At 47.4% G+C, this 18,975-nt stretch overlaps 1 protein-coding gene across 7 annotated transcripts in view; it reads right to left on the bottom strand.

The window, feature by feature from the left end:
* Positions 1 to 18,975, bottom strand: part of MEGF11 (multiple EGF like domains 11) — a 268,537-nt gene that overhangs the window by 6,038 nt on the left and 243,524 nt on the right. For 4 of the 7 annotated variants that reach the window (XM_085070265.1, XM_085070267.1, XM_085070264.1 and 1 more), the window contains 4 exons: positions 16,565 to 16,683; positions 10,572 to 10,638; positions 6,097 to 6,153; positions 107 to 313 (listed from right to left, as the gene is read on the bottom strand). In XM_085070265.1, the coding sequence (XP_084926391.1) occupies positions 107 to 313; positions 6,097 to 6,153; positions 10,572 to 10,638; positions 16,565 to 16,683 (450 nt within the window). The remainder of the gene's footprint in view (positions 1 to 106; positions 314 to 6,096; positions 6,154 to 10,571; positions 10,639 to 16,564; positions 16,684 to 18,975) is intronic. The other 3 variants (XM_085070268.1, XM_085070270.1, XM_085070269.1) reach the window with 2 other exon arrangements.

Raw genomic sequence — 18,975 nt, 5'->3', positions numbered from 1 at the left:
AATCAACACAGGCCTTCTCCCCCCACCGGTGCCTCCTTGCAAGTCCTTGTGCCAGGAAAGATGAAACCCAGCACCTCCCCAGCCCACTGTGCCACCCACTGCTTACCAACTTCGTAGATGTTTTTATTGGCTGTTGATGAAGTTGGCATTTCGGAATACGGGGACTCCCTGTGACCAGGAGATTTCATTTCCACGTAGCTGCTCTCGGAGTGTTTGCAGGTTATAATGGGAGGGTCTTTAATGGTGGCGTATGGGTTTTCACTGCTGTTCAGGGAACAAGTGCTGGAGCTGCACACAGATTCTTTCATATAATCTGCAAAACAAGAGCAGAGTGGGAGAGTTAGGGTTGTTAGCTTAATTAGGTTAATTACAACTGAGCCTCTGCAGGAAGGCTGGGGGGGACAAGGGGCAGGGGATAAGGAAGATCCTTGAAGCCTCCAGCACAGACACCCGGTGCTTTTGCTCTGGGTGTTCCAGACCATTGCATCCACCACTCACTAGCAGGAAAGAAATGAAAACCTGCTCGGTACTGAAGGTTTTCCTGTGAAAAGTTCTAGTTGTCATTTACTACAATATTTAATTTGAGGTGGCAATCCTTTCCCTCCCTCCCCCTAATTCCTACAGAGCCGTTTTTAATCCCCCTCTGCCTCCCCTGCAGACTAAGGCTCTGCAGGCAGGAGCTTCTGCTGGGACCTGGGGTGCTCAGCCAGCTGCAGGGTGAGTCCTGGGCCTTGGTCACATCCAGTGCCCTGTGTTGGACTGCAAAACACTGCCACAGGCTCAGAACTGCACCAGTGCAGCCTCTGCATGTGCAGCCCCTGCTGGTTTTGGGGTTACCCAGCATCCTACAAACGGGAATGCTTGGGTTTCCACAATGGGGGACAAGCCTCCATCTGAGCCTCACTTTTACTCTGCTTTTTTTCCCTTTTGCTGCAGACATGTCCTGCTCCTCTCCAGTGGGCTGGAGAGAAGGTAATGGAGGCACTACATGGGGAGAACAAGGTTGGCGTGAGAGCTGTGAGCAGCAGCCTGCCCGCTCGGTGACCCTGCCTGGGATAGGCCAGGCTGCTGCAAGGTACAGTGCCAGTCTTGCTTTAAAAATAAAAAACAATAGAGAATAAATAGGTCTTAACATTGACATTCAAGAACGTGCCATTGCTGCTGTGTGCATCCTGCTGGGCAGTGCCAGTAATTTAGAATTAGAGCGATGCAATGAAAGATGAGGCATTTTCTTGTGCTGGGTTACAGTACAAAGGCAGATCCTGGTATATATGAAATACTCCCGGTGAAATAGGGGGACTTGCAAAATAGCTGCAATCCCAGCTGCCCCCGCTGTCTAGTATGGGAGACAAAAAGAGAAATTCAGGTTAAGAAATAGACAGACAACACGACATCGCTTCTCCACTCCAAACCTCGGCTCCGAGCCTGCCAGCCCCATCCTGCTCCCTCGTGTGCCAGGTTTGCTCCATCGTGTCCTTGTCCCTCCTTCAGCCCTGGGGCTGTCTGTGTGCATCACCCCTGGCCTGGTGCCCCTGCTCCTGGTTCAGCCCTGCCACCTGCAACCAGGGGTTGCCTTTCTAAGTTCTGGTTTCAGTGGTACCAACGATTCTGGAGAGCCCTGAGCTCTCAGCTTCCCAGCTCCCTGAGAAGCTGCACTGCACACAAACCAGCTGGGAGCATCAGGGCTGGGGGGCTGGCAGAGGCCTGGCAACTGTGCAATGGTTATTTAGTTAGAAAACTTAGAAACTCCTCATCTGACACCAGCCTGGCTGAGACGAGCAGTGCCTTTGCTTCCTGTAACATGCCTGGTTTGCTACATGACAGGAGCTGGGAGCCAAAGCCACACCAATGTTCCCTGGCTTTTGGCTGCAGGCTTTGTCCCTCCAGTGTCACCAACCTCATCCCAGTACAGGTCAGTGGAAAACTGCCCCATCCCATCCTTCTACAGAGAGATGGAGCAACCCTGTGAGACCCAAAGGCTTCTGCACATGAGTGAGCTCAATGGTGTTGGCTTTTGCTGTGTATGTGACTTAAATTCAGGTGCCACAGTCTGGGATCTGTTGGTGTTAGAGGTGAGGAGAGCACAAAGAGTAACAAATGAAAGGCTCAGCTCCACCTGGCAGCACCTTCCAGCTCCTGGTGCTCCAGGTACACAGAGCTCGTTAGGAGAGCCTGGGCAGCCTTTAATGAGGCAGCTCTGCATTTGAAGTAAGGGGACATGAAGATTATCCCAAACTTGCTTCTCCATTTCAAGCAGTGCTGCTGAGCAGATGCTCCCAGGGAGAAAGGCAGGATTCCCCCTGTGCCCCAAGAGTGTCCTGCAAAGCATTCCCTGTTGGCACCACAGCTGGCAGGGAACAAATCCAGCCAGAGCTGGGTAGATTCAGGAAATGTTGATTTTAAAGGACTGCTGGCTACTACAGCAAAGAAGGGCAGAGTGACAATTCCTGCTCTGGTGGAGCTGCAGCTGCAGGTAAATAGTTGTGTGGTTTATTTATGGAATTGGGCACATTGGAGCTGGCAAAGGCAAAAATCCCAGCACATCAGCTGTTTTGTTTCATCCAGCTCAGCTACTTTTATCTCCCTAAGCTAAAATCCACCTGTACTGCAGCTAGGACTGACATTACCTCCCAGGCAGGTGTCTCTCAGCCCTTCCCTTCCCAGGACCAGTGAAATACCACTCAGGCTGCCCAGACTTGTTTGGCCTCTCCCAGGAATTGCCTTTTCCCAGGAGATATTGGGAAACAAAGTGCCTGGGAGCTCATTGCTGCTGACGTAAATGGGAGCTCTGTGTCTAGCTGGGATCAGACCTTTGCTTTGGACATAATATATTTTATGGAGCAGCAGTGGATGTTTGGGATTCTGGGACCAACAGGGAGTCATTAGCCCTCAAGAAATATTATGTGCAATATCACGGAGAATTTAACTCTAAAGGCTGTAGAAGCAGCTGAGTTACTTTGTTATTAAGGTAATTTGGGGATAAATAAGAAGTCTGGCATCAATTGTCAAATATTGTTTCACAAATTAGTTTAAGCAGAACAAACGTATTTAGAGATTGTCAGCCCATGGTGCTGCAGGCCATGTGGAGCCCTGGCTGTGCTCTTGTGAAGGTGAAAACTCTGCCACACAGAGCTGGGACTCACTGGAAGCTGGACTTGGAGAGAATTATTGGGAATATGCTCTAATTTTGAAGTCCCTGCCTTCTGCGTTGCCTGGATACCAATCACCAGACCTTTGGAGGGTTTATTTTTGTTAGCAGGGACTGGAAATGTTGCTCCCACAGCCTGGGCTCCTCTCTTCTGCCCTGAATTTCCCCTGGCATACTGATGACAAGCCCTGGAGCCCCAGGCGAGGTGGAGGTGCTCAGGGGAGGTGCTGTGCAGGTAAAAGGTGCTCTGCTGCTGTTCCACCCCATCAGGGATGAGGTGCCCTTTGGCTGCTGTCTCTAACCTGGCCAGCCTTGGCTGCTGTGGGGACAGTGACACAGTGAGGGCTCATTGCTGCTTTCCAGAGTGACACAGGAGTGGGGACACATCCTGTCCAACAGCCAGGGAACCCCTCTGAGCCAAGCCCTGCATCCCTGGGATCAGTGCTTCTCTCTGCTGGGGTTTTCCTGACTCTCCTGCAAAGCATAGGATTTTTTTTTCCTTAAAATGGAAATGCCTGAGGTCACATCATTCCATCAGTGCAGCATTATTCATGAAAAAAAACCTGAAAAAACTAAAAACCAAAGGACTCAGCTGCAAGGAAAAGCTTGGGAATGGTATCACAGCACCATGCACACAAAAGAAACTGCTTGGGAAGCTGCCCTGAAAACCCTGGTGCCTGTTGAGCCTCTGTCCCCAGGTGCCACGGGGCTCAGGGCTGCCCCTGGCACACCAACCCCTCTCTGCTGCTCTCAGACACTGCATTGACCCCTGGCAATCCCAAACCTCTGTGCCCAACCCCCTGGAGCCCCACAGCAGCTCAGCCAGCACAGCTCTGGTGCCAGGCTGCCCAGGGGACACCCCTGTGCCCTGCCAGAGCCCCCAGCTCTGCTCTGCTCTGAGCTGGGGCAGCAGGAGGTGGCCCAGCCTCACCACAGCCTCAAGCCCCCTGTGCCACTCCCTGCAAGGCCCTGTCTGCTGCAGGAGCACCAGAGACACCTTCCAGCTGCAGGACAAGCCTTCCCCAGTTAGACCACACTGGTGGGGAAAGACATGGTTTTAAAGTGGATTAAAATAGATAAAAACCAAGCACTTGCCTGCCAAGTCTTTTTGCTGACAGAATCCAATTGTTTGGGACTGGGAATTTCTTTCTCTCTCTCCATTTTCCGAGGAATGTGGTGAGTCAGGGCCTGGCAGGGCAAGCAGAGCTCACTCTGAGCGTTGGGCACATTCCCAGCTCTTGGGAGGAGACTCCCCTGGGGCTGGAGGTGCCCACGCTGCCACCAGAGCCCAGGAACTGACCTTGAGAGAGGCCTGGGGAGCCTCCAGGCAGCCAAAGGCAGCTGCTCTGAGAGCCCTCAGCTCCTAAGTGCCTGCAGGTGAGCTCCCAATCATCCCTGGGAAGCCACCTGTGTCCCTGTGTCACAGCACCCTCCTCTGCCCCTGCCAACCCTGCCAACCCTGCCTGTCTGAGCAGCCACAAAGAATTCCAGCTGTCCTGACGTGGCTTCTGAGCCTGATTTTTCAATGTAAAGGAAATGGTTCAGATCCTAAAAATTCGAGAACATACGTAGCAGCAGATAATGCATTTCACACTTCACTGTCACTGTGATGGTTTTTCTCTGACCCTCCTGGTCCCCTCTGTGTGACTGTACCTGTGGATGGGAGTTCCTGCTGCATGTGTTTAAAGCACCTTTAAACTTAGTAAACACAGTAATTGAGTTTAAACTAATTAAGTTAATGGCTCCATGTAAAGAGATCAACTAGCTCTATTATAATAAGATTTTTCTTTTGAAAGAGAATCACTGAAGTAGCTGAAACCAGTGGATTGAGTATTTTGTATATCATGAATCACATATATCATATACATACATAATCATTATTTTTAGCTTTATCAAGAAAGAGTTGGTCATGGATTCTTGGTTTCCTTTGGCAATTCTGTGTGGTAAGGTGATGTTTTAGCAAATACTGCATCACTGTATTTTGAAAACAGCAGCTACAAAGTGATTATTGATCTCTAGGCCTGGCTGTAAGCTGGTTAATGCTTTTTATGTGGAATAGCTTTCAATATTCCCTGTTAGTTCAGACCAAGGCCTGGCTCTGGAACACCTCAGCCATCCAGAGAGTGTCTAGCAGCACAGTGCTGTCCCTGTGACTCAGCCCACAGCAGCCCAAGGACATCACAGGAAGAGGCTGTGGGGTATTTCCCTCCTCAGCTCACTGAGGGACATTCCCAGGCATAACAGCCTTGGATGCAGATCAAGCCCTCAGCCTGAAAGCTTCCTGTTCCCCATGAGAGATCCCTTGCTCCATCTCCTGGAGCTCAAGCTCAGTGTGCTCAGCCCCTGCCAGGAGCTGTGGGAGCCACTGTGCCAAGTGCTCCTGTGCTTCACACAGAACTGGAATATTTAGAATGTAAACCTGGAGGAAAAGTGAGATGTAGAACCTCTGGGCCCTGTGCTCATGGCTGGTCTGAGGTGCCATTTCTGACCTGCCCTGGAGCTGCTGGTGCCATTGAGGGGACCTCGACTTCAGGGGGCTCTTCTCCAGCTCTGCTCTAAAGAGCTCCAGCAGGGGCAGCTCCTTCCTTAGGGGCTTTCTGTAAGCTCAGGATGGCCAGGAGCCAAGAGCAGGACAAACACCAGTGTGTCACCAGCAGCTGCCCCAGAGCCCTGGCTGGTGGCCGCTGGCTCCTAGCCCAGCATGCCCTGGCCAGCTCCAGCTGCCCCTCCTGCCCTGAGCTGAGCTGAGCTGAGCCCTCCCTTGCTTGTGCTGCAGAGCCTGGCAAGCCTTGCATCCACAGTTCCCGGGCCCAGGAGTGCTGGGAGCCAGGCAGGCAGCTGGGCTGGTGCTGCTCTGTCCCTCCCTGCCTCTCCCAGGCTCCTAGCTCACCTCTTCTAGGACACCCTCCTCACACCTGGGCAGGGTTCTGCAGCTCTGGATACCATACCTTTGAAGCTTTTTTCCATTATGTATGTGTTCTGACGTCTATCCATCCCACAAGCACCTGCATAAAAATGATATATAACGGAAAACAAATAAATATTTATGTAAATTGGATTGCTTTGACTACTGAGCAGCATATATTCTTCCCTCTAAATTGTACATCAAGGCTCTCATTTTGGGAGGCTCTTAAGCACATCCTCAGCTGTAAGCACACACTCAGCTCCAGCAGGGAGTCTGTGCACTCCTGGAATTATGCATGTGCTTAAGAGCTTCCCTGGAAGGGAGAGCTCTCTGCAGCAGGGTTACCAAGAACAGCCATCCATCAGGAGATCAGGATAAAAACCATCTGCTGATACATTCATTACTGGAATGGTGTGAAAGGAGCCTAAAATATGCCCTTTCAAATTGGAGCCTGCAGGTTGCTTTGCAGCACTCTGTGACTAATTTTAGGCTTTGTTTTGTTTGTGGAGAGTGTGTTATTTAACTCACAGCCCTCAACTCGGAGGTGGGTACAATCTTAAATTACTACAACTTTGCTCATGAATTTGCACAGTTCAGTAACTGATGTACAACAGTCCCTAAGTGACCACTGTGCTCTGCCAGTGCAGCACCAGGAGCAGAGAGATGACAGCAAACACTTCTGCCTTGTGCAGCTCCAGAGGAACTCCCTGTTCCCTGTGGAAGCTGAGACAGAAGGGGATGGGAACCTTTTCCATTTTCACTCCTGCAGATTACCCTAGATATCAATCAAAAGGAAAACCTAATGTAAGCCTTTAAATCTTTTTAGCTATAGAGTCTGGTATTTCCTATTGACTGGGACAATCAATACAAATTTGGTTACTGAGAAATGTCTTTGTGGCTTATGGGATTCCCAGTCAAGTAACTCAGTTAACTGGGAAAAGAGCTCCACAAACAGCTTGTCCCAGAGGTGTCCCAGCTATTTGTCCTTGTGTGTCCTCTGATCTCTGCAGAAAAGCTGTCATGGCCATGGGCAATGCTGTACCAGCCCCTTTTTCATGACAGCTTCATTTTTTTTTGCTAAATAAGGGAAATAACTAAATTAGACAATAAATGTGTTATTGGCACATCAAAGACAAGCCAGCCCTTGGCTCTGGTTCTCAGTGCCATCCCTGAGCACAGCAAAGGGGCTGCTGGCACCTGACTGGCTCTCTGTGCTTGAGCTCTTCTAGCCATGGGTGACCCCCAGTCCATTCCAGCACCTCTGCTTTGTTCTCCTCCACTGGTGCTGAGCCAGTTCCCAGACTCACCCCAATGCAGAGGGCAGGGCACTCTGGGAGGTTAGCTCTGTCCCACAGCAGGATTAGCTCTGTGCTCTTTGTCTCCTGTGTTCTGCTCAGGCAGAGCTGCAGTGAGGAGGATGGAGCCAATTCAGCCCTTGGCCCACAGCTGTGGGGTTGGGGCTCCCTGTCCCTGTTGCTGCTCCCCAAGGCCATTCCTGCTGACCCCACACCCTCCTCCTGCCAGGGCAGCAGTGTCCAGCAGTATGTGGGGCTCAGCCCAGGGAGCAAGGCTGGCAGGAGCAGCTGCAGAGCTCCCAGCTGGGCTCCCAGGGAAGGGGCTGTGGCAATGCAGAGGCAGTGGCAGGGAGCAGAAGGGACCCAGGCTGACCCTCTCTGCTTTTGGGAGAGCCACACAGCCCCTCAAAGCCTTCCCAACCTACTCCCTGTGACCCTGCCTTTAGTTTTCTCTTTTATCTCTTATAATACTGTGTGTTTATCACCCTTTTTTTTTGTATTCCTGGAGTTCCTCGGGAGGTGAAATGAAAAATGGATACATTATTCTTTAAACTGCAGAAGCAGTTAATGTGAAAAAGTCCTAAACAGTATCTGGCACTTCAGGAAAGTCCAGGTTTAAGTTTGAAGCTAAATTATCTGCTGGGGTGAAATCAGAATCTCAGCTGGAGATAGTTTTCCACACCTTTTGGCTTTGAGAAAAAAAGTGAAGTCAGCTGTGAATCAAACTTATGGTCTTTGGTCCTCTGGAATAAATGCAGCTTTGAGTCACTCCTGATGTGCTGCAAATCCACTTTAGTCTCTGCGTTCAGGACTGCTGTTAAAAACCATTTCAGATAAACCCACTCCTGCCTGCAGCTGCTGTGCCCAGTGCTAAGGAGAAAATGCAACTGAAAATGCCCTGAAGCAAGGCCTAGGCTGCCTTGGGCAGGCAGTGACACACAGCAAGGTGACAAAGCTGCCTCTTCTTGGTACCACAGAGTCCCCAAACTCTGATGTCTCAAGCCCATGGCCGTGGAATTCCTTGTGCTCCCCAGACTCCACTGGACAGACGCGATCAGCTCTCTGACAAAGCTGCTGTTTGAAGCTCAAAAGCAGCAAAAATACAGGCTTTGTCCTTTTATCTCCCACTTGGAAAGAACATGAACCTGCAAACAAAGTCCTGCAAAACAGGTAAAACACCTGCAGTCCAGCGAGACACACTGCAATTAAGAAAATCCTTACCACTGCAGGTTTTAGGAGATGAGTGTTCGAGTTAATTCTGATGTGGATATTCTTACCATTTCCTTTCCCCAGCTATAATTCATATTTAGGACACTTGCAGACATTTTTGGGAGGCTGGAGCTCCTCATCTGCTGGGTCCATCCTTTGGGATTGTCTCTGGTGAGGAACCAGGGCAGAGTTTCCATCCACTGCAAATCTCTCTTCCATTTCTCTCCCATTGCTCTTTCTCCTCCCCACCTTGTCTCACTCACACATCTGCTCTCTGTGGCTCTTCACAGGCTCACAGAAGAGGAGTTGGGCAGTTGTCCACTGCTATTCTAACTCTTTTTAACTGAGTCCAGCTCTGCCAAATGCTTGGCTGCTCTTCCAACACATGAGCTGGAGCATCTGTGCCATAAAACTAAGGCTGATCATGGGATGAGAAGGTGGTGCTTCAATGCATGATGCAGTTTGAAGGTCAAGATTCCCTGTGGGACTTTATTAGACTTTTATTTTATGTTTATAATTCAAAGTTGAAGATTTGCACTTTCTTCTGAAATTTGCATGAGAGGAACCTGCAGCTTTTATTGCACAACAGTAATAGCAAGAAATGAAAACTTTTTATTTTCATGTAAAAACAGCTTTGATCTGAGCAAGGATTCACCATTAAGAAAGTTAGCATGAGCAGGCATTAATTCTGGTTCTAAAAAAAAAGGAAAAAAAAATCTAATTTTCATCAATTAGTTTGAAAAAAGAAAGGAAAGGTTGTCTTGGATGCAAAATGCTATGGGGGAAAAAAAAGAGTGTTTTGCTGGAGGCCATTTAGCTAAAGTATTTATCACTTCCAGATCATTCTTGCTGCAGAGGCATTTAGCATCCATTCTGCTGGTAAAATAAAATGCATGAATGCAGGATAGATGTGGTACATGGCGAGCTCAGGACAGCACAGGTTAAACACAAATAAAGCAAGTAGTGTGCAAAAAAAAGCAGCAAAATGGTAAAAGGAAAATTGACTTGATTTGAGAAGCATTTGGAACCCCTGACACCCAGCCCCCTCCACATCACATACAGATAAGCACAACAGTGGTTCTGCAGCTTAGTATACAGAAAACATTGATGGTTTTAAGGATGAAAAGATTTTGCACTGAAGCTTGACAGGTTTGTGATTTTCCTGATGCAGGGAAGAGTTATCTTTGTGGGACAGTGTGGGACCAGGGGCAGCAGCAGGATGTGTTGCCTGGTGCTGCCCTGGGTTCATTCCTTTGCCATGTGAGCTATGAGATAGTTGACCTTAAAAATCCCATAATACCCCTTAATGCTGCACTTTCCCTCCTGCTGCATAATTTCAGTGAGATATTACTAATCCCAGTAAAGGAAAGGGCAAATGCTTTCGGCCACTGACAAGCCAAACTCCGAGTGCTCAGATAGGAAAACAAATAGCATCCAAAGCACTAAATCTGGGGAGGATTTGAGCTAAGAGCTGCTAAAAACCCTGTTAAAACTCAAGCCAGGGAGAATAAACTCGGAGCAGGCAATTAAACTTCACTCTTGGCTTGGTTGCACTGGCTGGTGGTTCAGAATTGCCACGGAATGATTTAGTGGGAGATAAAGAAGCATCGCATGCCCCAGCTCCCACAGAGGCTCCACACCTTCATCAAGATGCCAGTATTTAGTGCTAGGCTTTATTAAGCATGAAAGGGAAAAAAAAAATAATGCCAAATTGGAATTTTTAATGTCCTGAGTTAGTCCTTAAAAAACATTTACAGAGTAGATGATAGTGATTCAACAGAACAGCCTTGGAAGGGAGACTAAAATGAATATTGACTCTGCTTTCCCAGTCTGTGGTTTGTGGTAAAGAAACCAATTTTTAATTCTCCATCTTTCACTACTGGCAATTCTGATTGTGAAATAACGACAACACCAATATTCCTCATTGTTTTTAATGCCTTTATGAAAGGCTGATTTGGATTTGGAATTGCTCTAAAGTCTACTAAAGTGATTAAAGTGTTTAAAAATTACTGACCTAGTTCATTCAGATAGCTGTAGGTTCTCCAGTCTGCAGTTTCTCTGTCAAGGATTTTGTTACTGAGCTGTTCAAAAAGTATGATAATGGGTTAATGCTGGAAGAAACAAACAGTTCCCACCCAACACTACAGCCCAAGGATGTCAGGAATAAAAATGGGAGGTGATTGCTGCCTTGGCCTCACCATCTCAGCCCTTTATCTGTGTGAGTTGGACAGCTGTTCACTAGCATTAGGGAAAATCACAAAGGAAAGTCACTTCACCAAGCCATGAACACAAACATGCTGGAAAACACAGGATTTCCTTCACAACCACGACTCAGATGCCTGTGGATATGGAGTGACACTCCAAAATAACCCATGGAGATGGATGGATCCAACCCACCTACACCAGCATGCAGACAGGGCTGCCTGGAGCTAAGGGTCTGCTGGGACACTGTGGGGTCACTGCCAAGAGGTGCAAGGGGACACAGATTCTCTCAATTCAAGGAAAACAACTTGAGCAATTTCAGAGCAGCAAGGCCTGTGCAGATCTGCCAGCAAAGAGGAGAGTCCAGGGCTGCCATCCAGGGGCTGGAAAAGCTCCTCCCAGAGCAGGGCAGGGAAGGAGAGAGGCTGCTGCTTTGGGGGTGCACAGCCCCTCTGGGTTGGGACACAGCCAAAGGGGCTCCACTGCTGAGTGCTACAACTGAGCCCTGCAGGGAGGGGCTGGGAATGGCTGGAGCTGCTAAAACTGCTCAGTTTTCCACCCACATTTTTCCCTTGAAAGCTACACCTGCTGGTATACAGCTGGTCCTGAGGAAGTGTTAGATAAAGAGAAAATCCCAGCCTTGTTTCTGAAAAGCTAGGAAGTTTCTGCTTTCAGACTGGGAAGCCTCCTGCTCTGTTTAGGAGTGTTCAGCTCTGCTATTTTACTGTATTTACAAAAAAAAAAAAAAAAAATTAACAAAAAGGAGGTTAAAATTGCAGGAGCATATTCAAAGTTACCACAACATTTCATTCTTCCTGATCTCTCATTAATTTTTGCTTAGCTTTCTGAATGGGTTTTTAGATCTGGAACAAAAAAAAACCCCCCACTGATGTATTGAAGTCTATTGGGATATTAAATCCCTACAGCCACATTCCAAAGGGATTTTCACCCCTCCACAGTCCTGTCCAACAGCCCTCAGTGCTCCTGCTGTCCCTGGGCACTGAGGAAGCCTGGAGAGCCCAGGAGTCATTTCTTGATCATCCAGCAGCTCCTTGTCCATCCCCAAAGTGGGAATGGAAACAGTGACAGCAGAGGCAGGGATGGATGGATGGATGGATGGATGGATGGATGGATGGATGGATGGATGGATGGATGGGGCAGTTGGGCAATCCAGCAATGGCAAGGGATGAAGAGCAGATCCATTTGGAATGTGGAGGAATTCGACCCTTTGCACCATCAGTTCTCCTCAGCAGAGCACACAGCTTCGTTCTTCTCTTCCAAACTTGCAGCCAGAACACAAATGCTGATTTTTCAACCCAGCTGCACCACTTAGAGCACATTTATTAAAGTCTTGGGGTTTCTATTAAAAGCTGTGGGTTTGCAGGATTTATAAATCAGCTCACAAACCTAAAATTTGGCATGAAGAGCTATGGGCTAGAATTGATTTCTTTTAATGAAATGATTTGGGGACATTTCTAAGTTTTTCTGAATGCAGCAATTAGGAAGAAATGTGATTATAGCTGTCTCTTTGTGCTACTATCATTTCTTAACACACCATAATTTGTTAACTTTTTTTTTTTAAGATAGAAAATACTTCAATTTTTACTGTGAAGCAAAATTGCTTTTCTGGAGGAAGAAATCCTTCATAGTAAATTCATCCATTAAAATTCCAGGCTGGTAATTTTAGCAATTTGGTTAAAACTACCTCATATCTGGCAACTTTTCCTTTGAAATCAATGAGATATCAGCCTAAGCAAAGCAAAGCCATTATCTGCCTGTCTGAAATAGCTGGATAGATGACAGTGGCCACTTGATCACCACCAGCTATTTGTCAGTGCTCAGGTTTTGAAGTTCATGGTGATTAGGCAAAGAAGGGCTGGCAGGAACTCCATCATACCTTTATCCTCCAGGAGAGCAATCAATAATTTGCCATTTATTTCCCTGACTACTGACTTTAGATCTCCCTGGTCAAAGCTTGTGCTGCTCAGTTTTAGATGCCCATCCTGAAAGTTCTGCAGCCATTCTGTATCTGCAGTCCTCCTTTTTCTTGGGCAAGTTTTAGTCAAAGGTACTTTAATGATGCTTTCTGTACTGAATTCCCTTTTATTAGCTGGGTGACATCCAGTCAGACCATTTCCAGTGACCTCTGTTTTGCAGTTTCTAATTTTATGTGAAGCCTTTGGTAGAATTTAGAACTTCCTTTAATAGATGTGAAACTGCTGGCTTTAAAAATTCAGGACATCTAATAGCAATTGATTTTTATGATGTCTGTAGAACCCAACACCTGGACTCTTGCTGCAGTGCTGGAAGGGAGTGAGGGTGGAATTATGAGCTTTGCAAAAGCTCAAGGTGAGAATCCTCCATCTGCTTGTGACCAGGGCAGCAGCCTCATCCTTTACACAGAGGATTCTTCACAAACTCTGCAGCACTTGGTGAAAGTGAGATCTGTTCTTACTCCATGCACAATTCAAAAGGTCAAATATAAAGCTGGCACTGAAGCCCTGAGGAGAGGTGCTGTGAGTGGTCCCGCCAAACACCCTCTGAGCAAAACAGGTCCTCAGCATCTGAAATCTGGTCTGCAGCTCCAGCAGTGAGAGCTCTGATGTGAAGACACAGGTATGGAGGTAAGTGTGCATCTCTGTCTGTCTGCTTGGGAAAATGTTGGTGCAGCAATTCTGTGGCAAAAGTTCACCTGAGTTCATGTCTGATACTCCCTGGTACCTTCAGCATCATTACTAGTTGGTGCTGCACATGTCATGAGAGAAAAGGCCAAACCTCCTTGTAGAAGAAAGGTCAAGGTTTGGCTTCACTTAAACCCCCAGTAAAATATCTTTCCTCCAAAGGATCCAGCATTTCCCCCCAGCTGCCTCCTGTGGGAAGGGCAGTTACCTGTGGCAAGGAGCTGGGAGTGAAAACCTTGCCCTGAGATGCTGGAGCCTCCTGAACCTCAGAGCTGCAGGTCCATTCTCAAGGCCCTTTCAGAGGTGAACTCAGCCCTACAAGCTCCTGCTGCCCCTGGGGACACAGGACTGGCAGGGTTTGGATCACCAAGTCCCTGTGTCCAGCTGCCTTTTGCTGCAAACAGCCAGGCACAAAGTCCCTCAGATAGCTGATCAAGCTCCATTTTAACAGTAATCAGATTTCTTTGTCCCATTAGTCTTCCTGGGAAGCTATTCCAAAATCTCACTGATCTGATGGTAGAAATCTAATTTCCAGCTTCGATGCATTCATGGCCAGTTCATCCTCATTTGTTCTCATGCCAGCTCTGTCATCTCACTTAAAGAGCTCTCCTCCCTCCTCGTGTTTACCTTGCTGTATTTATAGATGGCAATCATGCTCCCCCTCAGCATTCATTTTGCCAGATGAAAGCAGCCAAGCCTTTTTTCAGTCTCTTCACACAGGCTCCCCATCATCCTCCCCCTTGTTTTCCTCCTGCCTGTGTTCCAGTCTGTGCTCTGCTGGCACAAGCACCCAGCCCCAGACACACTGGGGAGGATTTAATGCCTCCACTGGTTCTTGTCTCTCAGCAGCTTCAATGATCCACCTCCAGGGCCCTGAGCAGTGGCCAAATGTGTCTGGCAGAGGGGGAATGAGGAGGTGAGGTCCTTCCCCTGCTGCTGGGGGGATGTGGGAAGCTTGGCAGACAGACCCATGTCACATACTGTCCCCAGGGCAGTGCTGAGCCCTTTAGCTCCTGCCAAAGCCTCACCACCTCCTTCCCTGCAGAGGTGCCACCCTGAGAACTGCAGCAGGGTCAGTGCACAGGGCTGGGAACCCCAGCCAGGGATCCTGGAGATGGGAGAGGAGAGCAGGAAGGAAATAGGAATAATATGTGTAGAGTTGGGGCAGGAAAGGGAATGGGAAAAGGAACATGAGAAAAAAAAATATAATAGAGTGGAGAGATCACCAAGAAAAGAGGGGAGAAAAGGCAAAAGACACAGAAAGAAAGGACAAGAAAGGCAGGGAAGCACAGGAGAGAAAACACTCCTCAACCCTCCTCACACTGGAGCAGAGCTCACAGCTGTCCTGCCTGTGCTTTGCCCAAGCTCTGGGAGAGGAATGACTCCAGCATCACCTCCAGCTCTGATCTGCTGGAGCTCAGGGGGATAAGGATAACACTCCCCAGGCTCTGCCTCAGCACTGCACAGATTCCTCTGCCATTTTTTTCATTTTGCATCTGTCCTGGTTGCTGTGTGACCCCAGCTGGCATCGTAAAGAAATGAATCCTCCAAGTACAACTTGTGCACATTTCTCTGCAGAAAGTGGGAATGGCACCAGGCAAACTGATTTGGAAATGAACTCGTTAAGGCAGCTATTAGGGCTTTATATGCTCCTTTGTCTTACTTGGCTGCAGAGCTGCAGACAGACAAAGTGTATTTTTGGCCATCCTCAGCTATTCAGCACTGCAAAGCGTTCTCATTAATAAGTGAGATGGTGGGAGATCTAAAGGAAATATCAGGCCATATATTTTGATAAATGCCCTGAAAATACCAGTTCTATTGGTTTTTCTTTCAGTGCCTATCAGGACAAGCTGACTGACCAGAGAGGCCAGTGCTGCAGCAGGAGGAGAGTCCCAGTGCACCACTTGGGGATTAAACCTTTCCAGCAGCTTAATTTTTAGAGTAGTTCCATGAGAAGATGGCACTGCAGGCTGGGAATCCAGGATAGGTGCTGGCTTTGACCTTTTCTGCATTCATTTAAATTTCTGCAAAAGGATTAGTGGTCCAGACGGATGCTCATCCTAAATTTGACATTATGAGCGTTTGCACTTTCAATTTGGGGAGCAAAAATTCATGATGCAAGGGGACCATCTACATCAAAAAACATATTTACACATCTGTCTAAACATTTCTCTGAGAAATCCCTGGAGCCAGCCTTTTTATTACATTTTAATTAGATTTTCTTTTAATAACCAAGAAATTACTTACTGGAGCACATGTAGAGATATTTTTGCCTGTCCTGTACAATACTGTCTTTTTTGCATTAATCTTGTTCTTATGGCTTTCCAGTGAATAGTTACATTTGGATTAAGGTGACACAGCCTGCAAGTACCATCATTTTTAAAGCTGACAACCTTGATGAAATCAACTGCATTTCCTTTTTTCCCTGCTCCCTCTGCTTTGCCCCACCTGGGCCGATTAAAGCTCCAAAGGAAGAGCTGTTTTGCCATTTGCCATATCTAAATTTACTGCTAAAGTGCTGAATTGAGTCACAGTGTTGTTCATGAATGGCCTGGGGGAATTAACTGTAACAAGTGATAAGGAAGATACTCCTGGATGTTCCAGTGATAGGGTTGGAATAGCTCTGCTGGAGAGCCAGGAGTGACAGCAGAGCTCCCAGAATGTCCCAGGATGAGTCAGGACAGTTCTAAAAAGCACCCCAGGTACCTTCTTGCATCTTCCTGCTTGTCTGTGCCAGCAGGGAATTTGTGTGTCTACTGATGTGGGAAACAACAAAACAGCAAAGTGAGATTACTGATTAATGCTTCATTGATTTCCTTGTGTTACATTAATGGATAATTATATTTATCGAGTTATTTATCTCTTCTGAGAAGCAAACATACCTTAGAGTTGCTAAGACACAAAGCCTTGCTGACCCAGACAGGCATGAGACTCCAGTTCCCATTCCCAGAGACTGGGAGGATGCAGGGAGGGGAAATCCAACCTTTCTGTGTCTGGGAAGTCAGGAATGCTGCCCTGGAGTTTTAAATAGTGCTGGCAGACAGCAGGGCCCGAGAGACATTGCTTGGGTTGATTTCCTTGAACTGATGAGAACATTGCTGCAGTGGGGTGGGGAAATATCTACCTTACAGGAGCTGTTTCCATCCAGATTACTGGGAAAGAAGCGTGAAGTCACCCCACATGAGAGAGTGTGGTAGCTTGGGTTGGAAAAACAGTGAACACTGCCGCTACCTTGGGATATATCTGGGGAGAAAACAAGTCAGCACAAAATACTTTGGAAGCCACAACAATTCTTCAGAAACTGAAAACATGGTAGAGACAACCTAGTTTGGAAATCTTTGTTGGAGCACTGGGTGTTCTAAACCATCTGCAGATGCAATCTATCTTGCATTATGGTGGGAAGCTCTTGACTATCAGCATTGAGTATAAGAGAAAAAAGCAAACTATTTAAATAATGCAGTGTTATCTTTTTGAAGATGTTAATAAAGTCATTCCTGACAGTCCAGCTGCTTTGCTGGTGAGGGGAGGGAAGCAAGACTCGGGAAATGCTTGGGCTGCAACACAGCTGCCTTAGTTTAAAGTGTGGAAGAGCTCCTGAGCAGTCTTGTAGTTATGAAACAAATGAAACCTTTTTGTTACAAAACCAGGAGTAATGTTAGAAATCAAGGTGCTGTAACTGTACCAAGGAGTCCAAAACGTTTCACATTGTGTGCAAAGACTTATTAAAAACCAAAGCTGGAGCCCTGAAAGGCAAACGTGGGCAGTTACATTGTATGCTCAGAGATATTTTATCTATTTCCTCAGTTTAAGTTATAAATACATTTACCAAACAGAATAATTTACCAAGAAAAGCATCATATTTATACTGGCAGTTCTAATGAAAACATCAATCCCAATCTGGTTCCAGCTGCATAACAAATTGATAAATATTTCAGAGTAGCATCAGGAGGAAGAATGGAAAATTTCAACTGGAGCAGCATCATTTAAACCACGAATCCCTGTAAGGAGTGAGTGAATGGGTTTTAATAAAGCACAGGCTCAAACTGCAGGCACAGAGGTTGGTTGTGGGGAACACCTCCATGTCAAAGGGTGATGAAGTGACTGCTTGAAGCCATCCCCACCTTTGGTGAAGCCTGGCAGCAGTGGGTGAGGAAGCCCAGGACCAGGCTGGCACTGGGAGCCCAAACCACCATCACCCAGCTCTGCTTGCCCTCTGTGTTTGCCTTGCTCTGAACATGCACTTTGCTTTGCTGACATCTTGTGGAGATCTAGATTGAGCTTAATTTACTGCAGAATATCCTGTTTCCAAGAAGTGGCTTTGTCTGCAGGGTGTCTCTTACATAAGGGCTGTGGCTCAGGGCTCGGGGGAAGCTGCTCCTGCATGAGCAGCTCTGACCAAGCACTAATTTTCTGCTGAGACATGCAAAGGGATTTTCGAGGTCAGCTCTCTTTTGTGGTAAGTGCAGAGCCTTTGAGTCCCAGCTTCTCCAGAATTGGTGCTAACAAAGTGTCTCACATCAGGAGGTGATTGCAGAGCTGAAGTCTTTGCATTGCACATCTTTCAGCCAGGCTGCTGGGCTCTGCCATCTCCCCCAGCTACAACTTTGGATATTCGAGGCACACACCGAGAGCCAGCTGAGACAATGAGTTCTCACCCAGCTCCTCTGGCTGTGGCTTGTTTTCTGCACCCAAAACGAGCTGAAATAAAACTCTACCACACTGCCCTACTACTTAGCACAGTGTTGAATTAATGATCGTGAGCTTGTACACATCCCCAACATCCTTTTCTTTCCCCCCCTGCACACAGCACCCTCAACTCAGAATTATTACTTCTGCACAGTTCCCTTTGGTCGATACTTAAGTAGCCACCCAGGCTGATTTACCTTGATAGCACAGTCCATTTTCTACACATTTATTCATGAAGCTCTTGTAAGTGCTGGCTGGAAATACATCAAATTCAAATCTAATGCTATCCCTGTTTAAAAAAAACCCAACCCAAAAAACCCCAAAAAACCAACTAACCCACAAAAAATCTCTCTCTTCCCAAAGGTGAGAATTTTCTTCTGGTCTGAACAGTAAGGAAAGACTTAAATTCCTAAAGGAAAGGGAATTTGACTGAGCTGCTGCTCTGAGCCTGGGCTGTGGGGTGACAGAGAGCATCAGTCCCCATCCTGCAGGACACTATTGTGGGAACTGGGCACAAGGCCAGCCTCAAAAAGGGAATAAGTGAGCACTCTGCAGTAAATACAAACCCAGACTTCTCAGCTGCTAAATGGAGCTGCTCCCTTCTCTTTGTGTGGGTCTTCTCCACCCACCCAGTGTCAGTCAGACGGCTGAAGGCTCCAAACTGGAGGGTTCACTCTGCCACCTCCCACCACCCATCATCTGCAGATCATTTCTGGAAGTGGCTTGTCTAGCCTTCAGGATCCACGATGCTTTATTTGTATCAAGCTTTGCTTAGCACTTGGCTCTCGGCAGAGGATTCACCCAAACCAGAAAGTTTGCTAAGACCTTGATAAGACCTCAAACAACACT

The sequence above is a fragment of the Lichenostomus cassidix genome, chromosome 10 (assembly GCF_008360975.1).
Source record: "Lichenostomus cassidix isolate B80296 chromosome 10, HeHo_3.0, whole genome shotgun sequence".
NCBI classification, from domain to species: domain Eukaryota; kingdom Metazoa; phylum Chordata; class Aves; order Passeriformes; family Meliphagidae; genus Lichenostomus; species Lichenostomus cassidix.
This window is presented reverse-complemented; position numbering and strand designations above follow the sequence as displayed.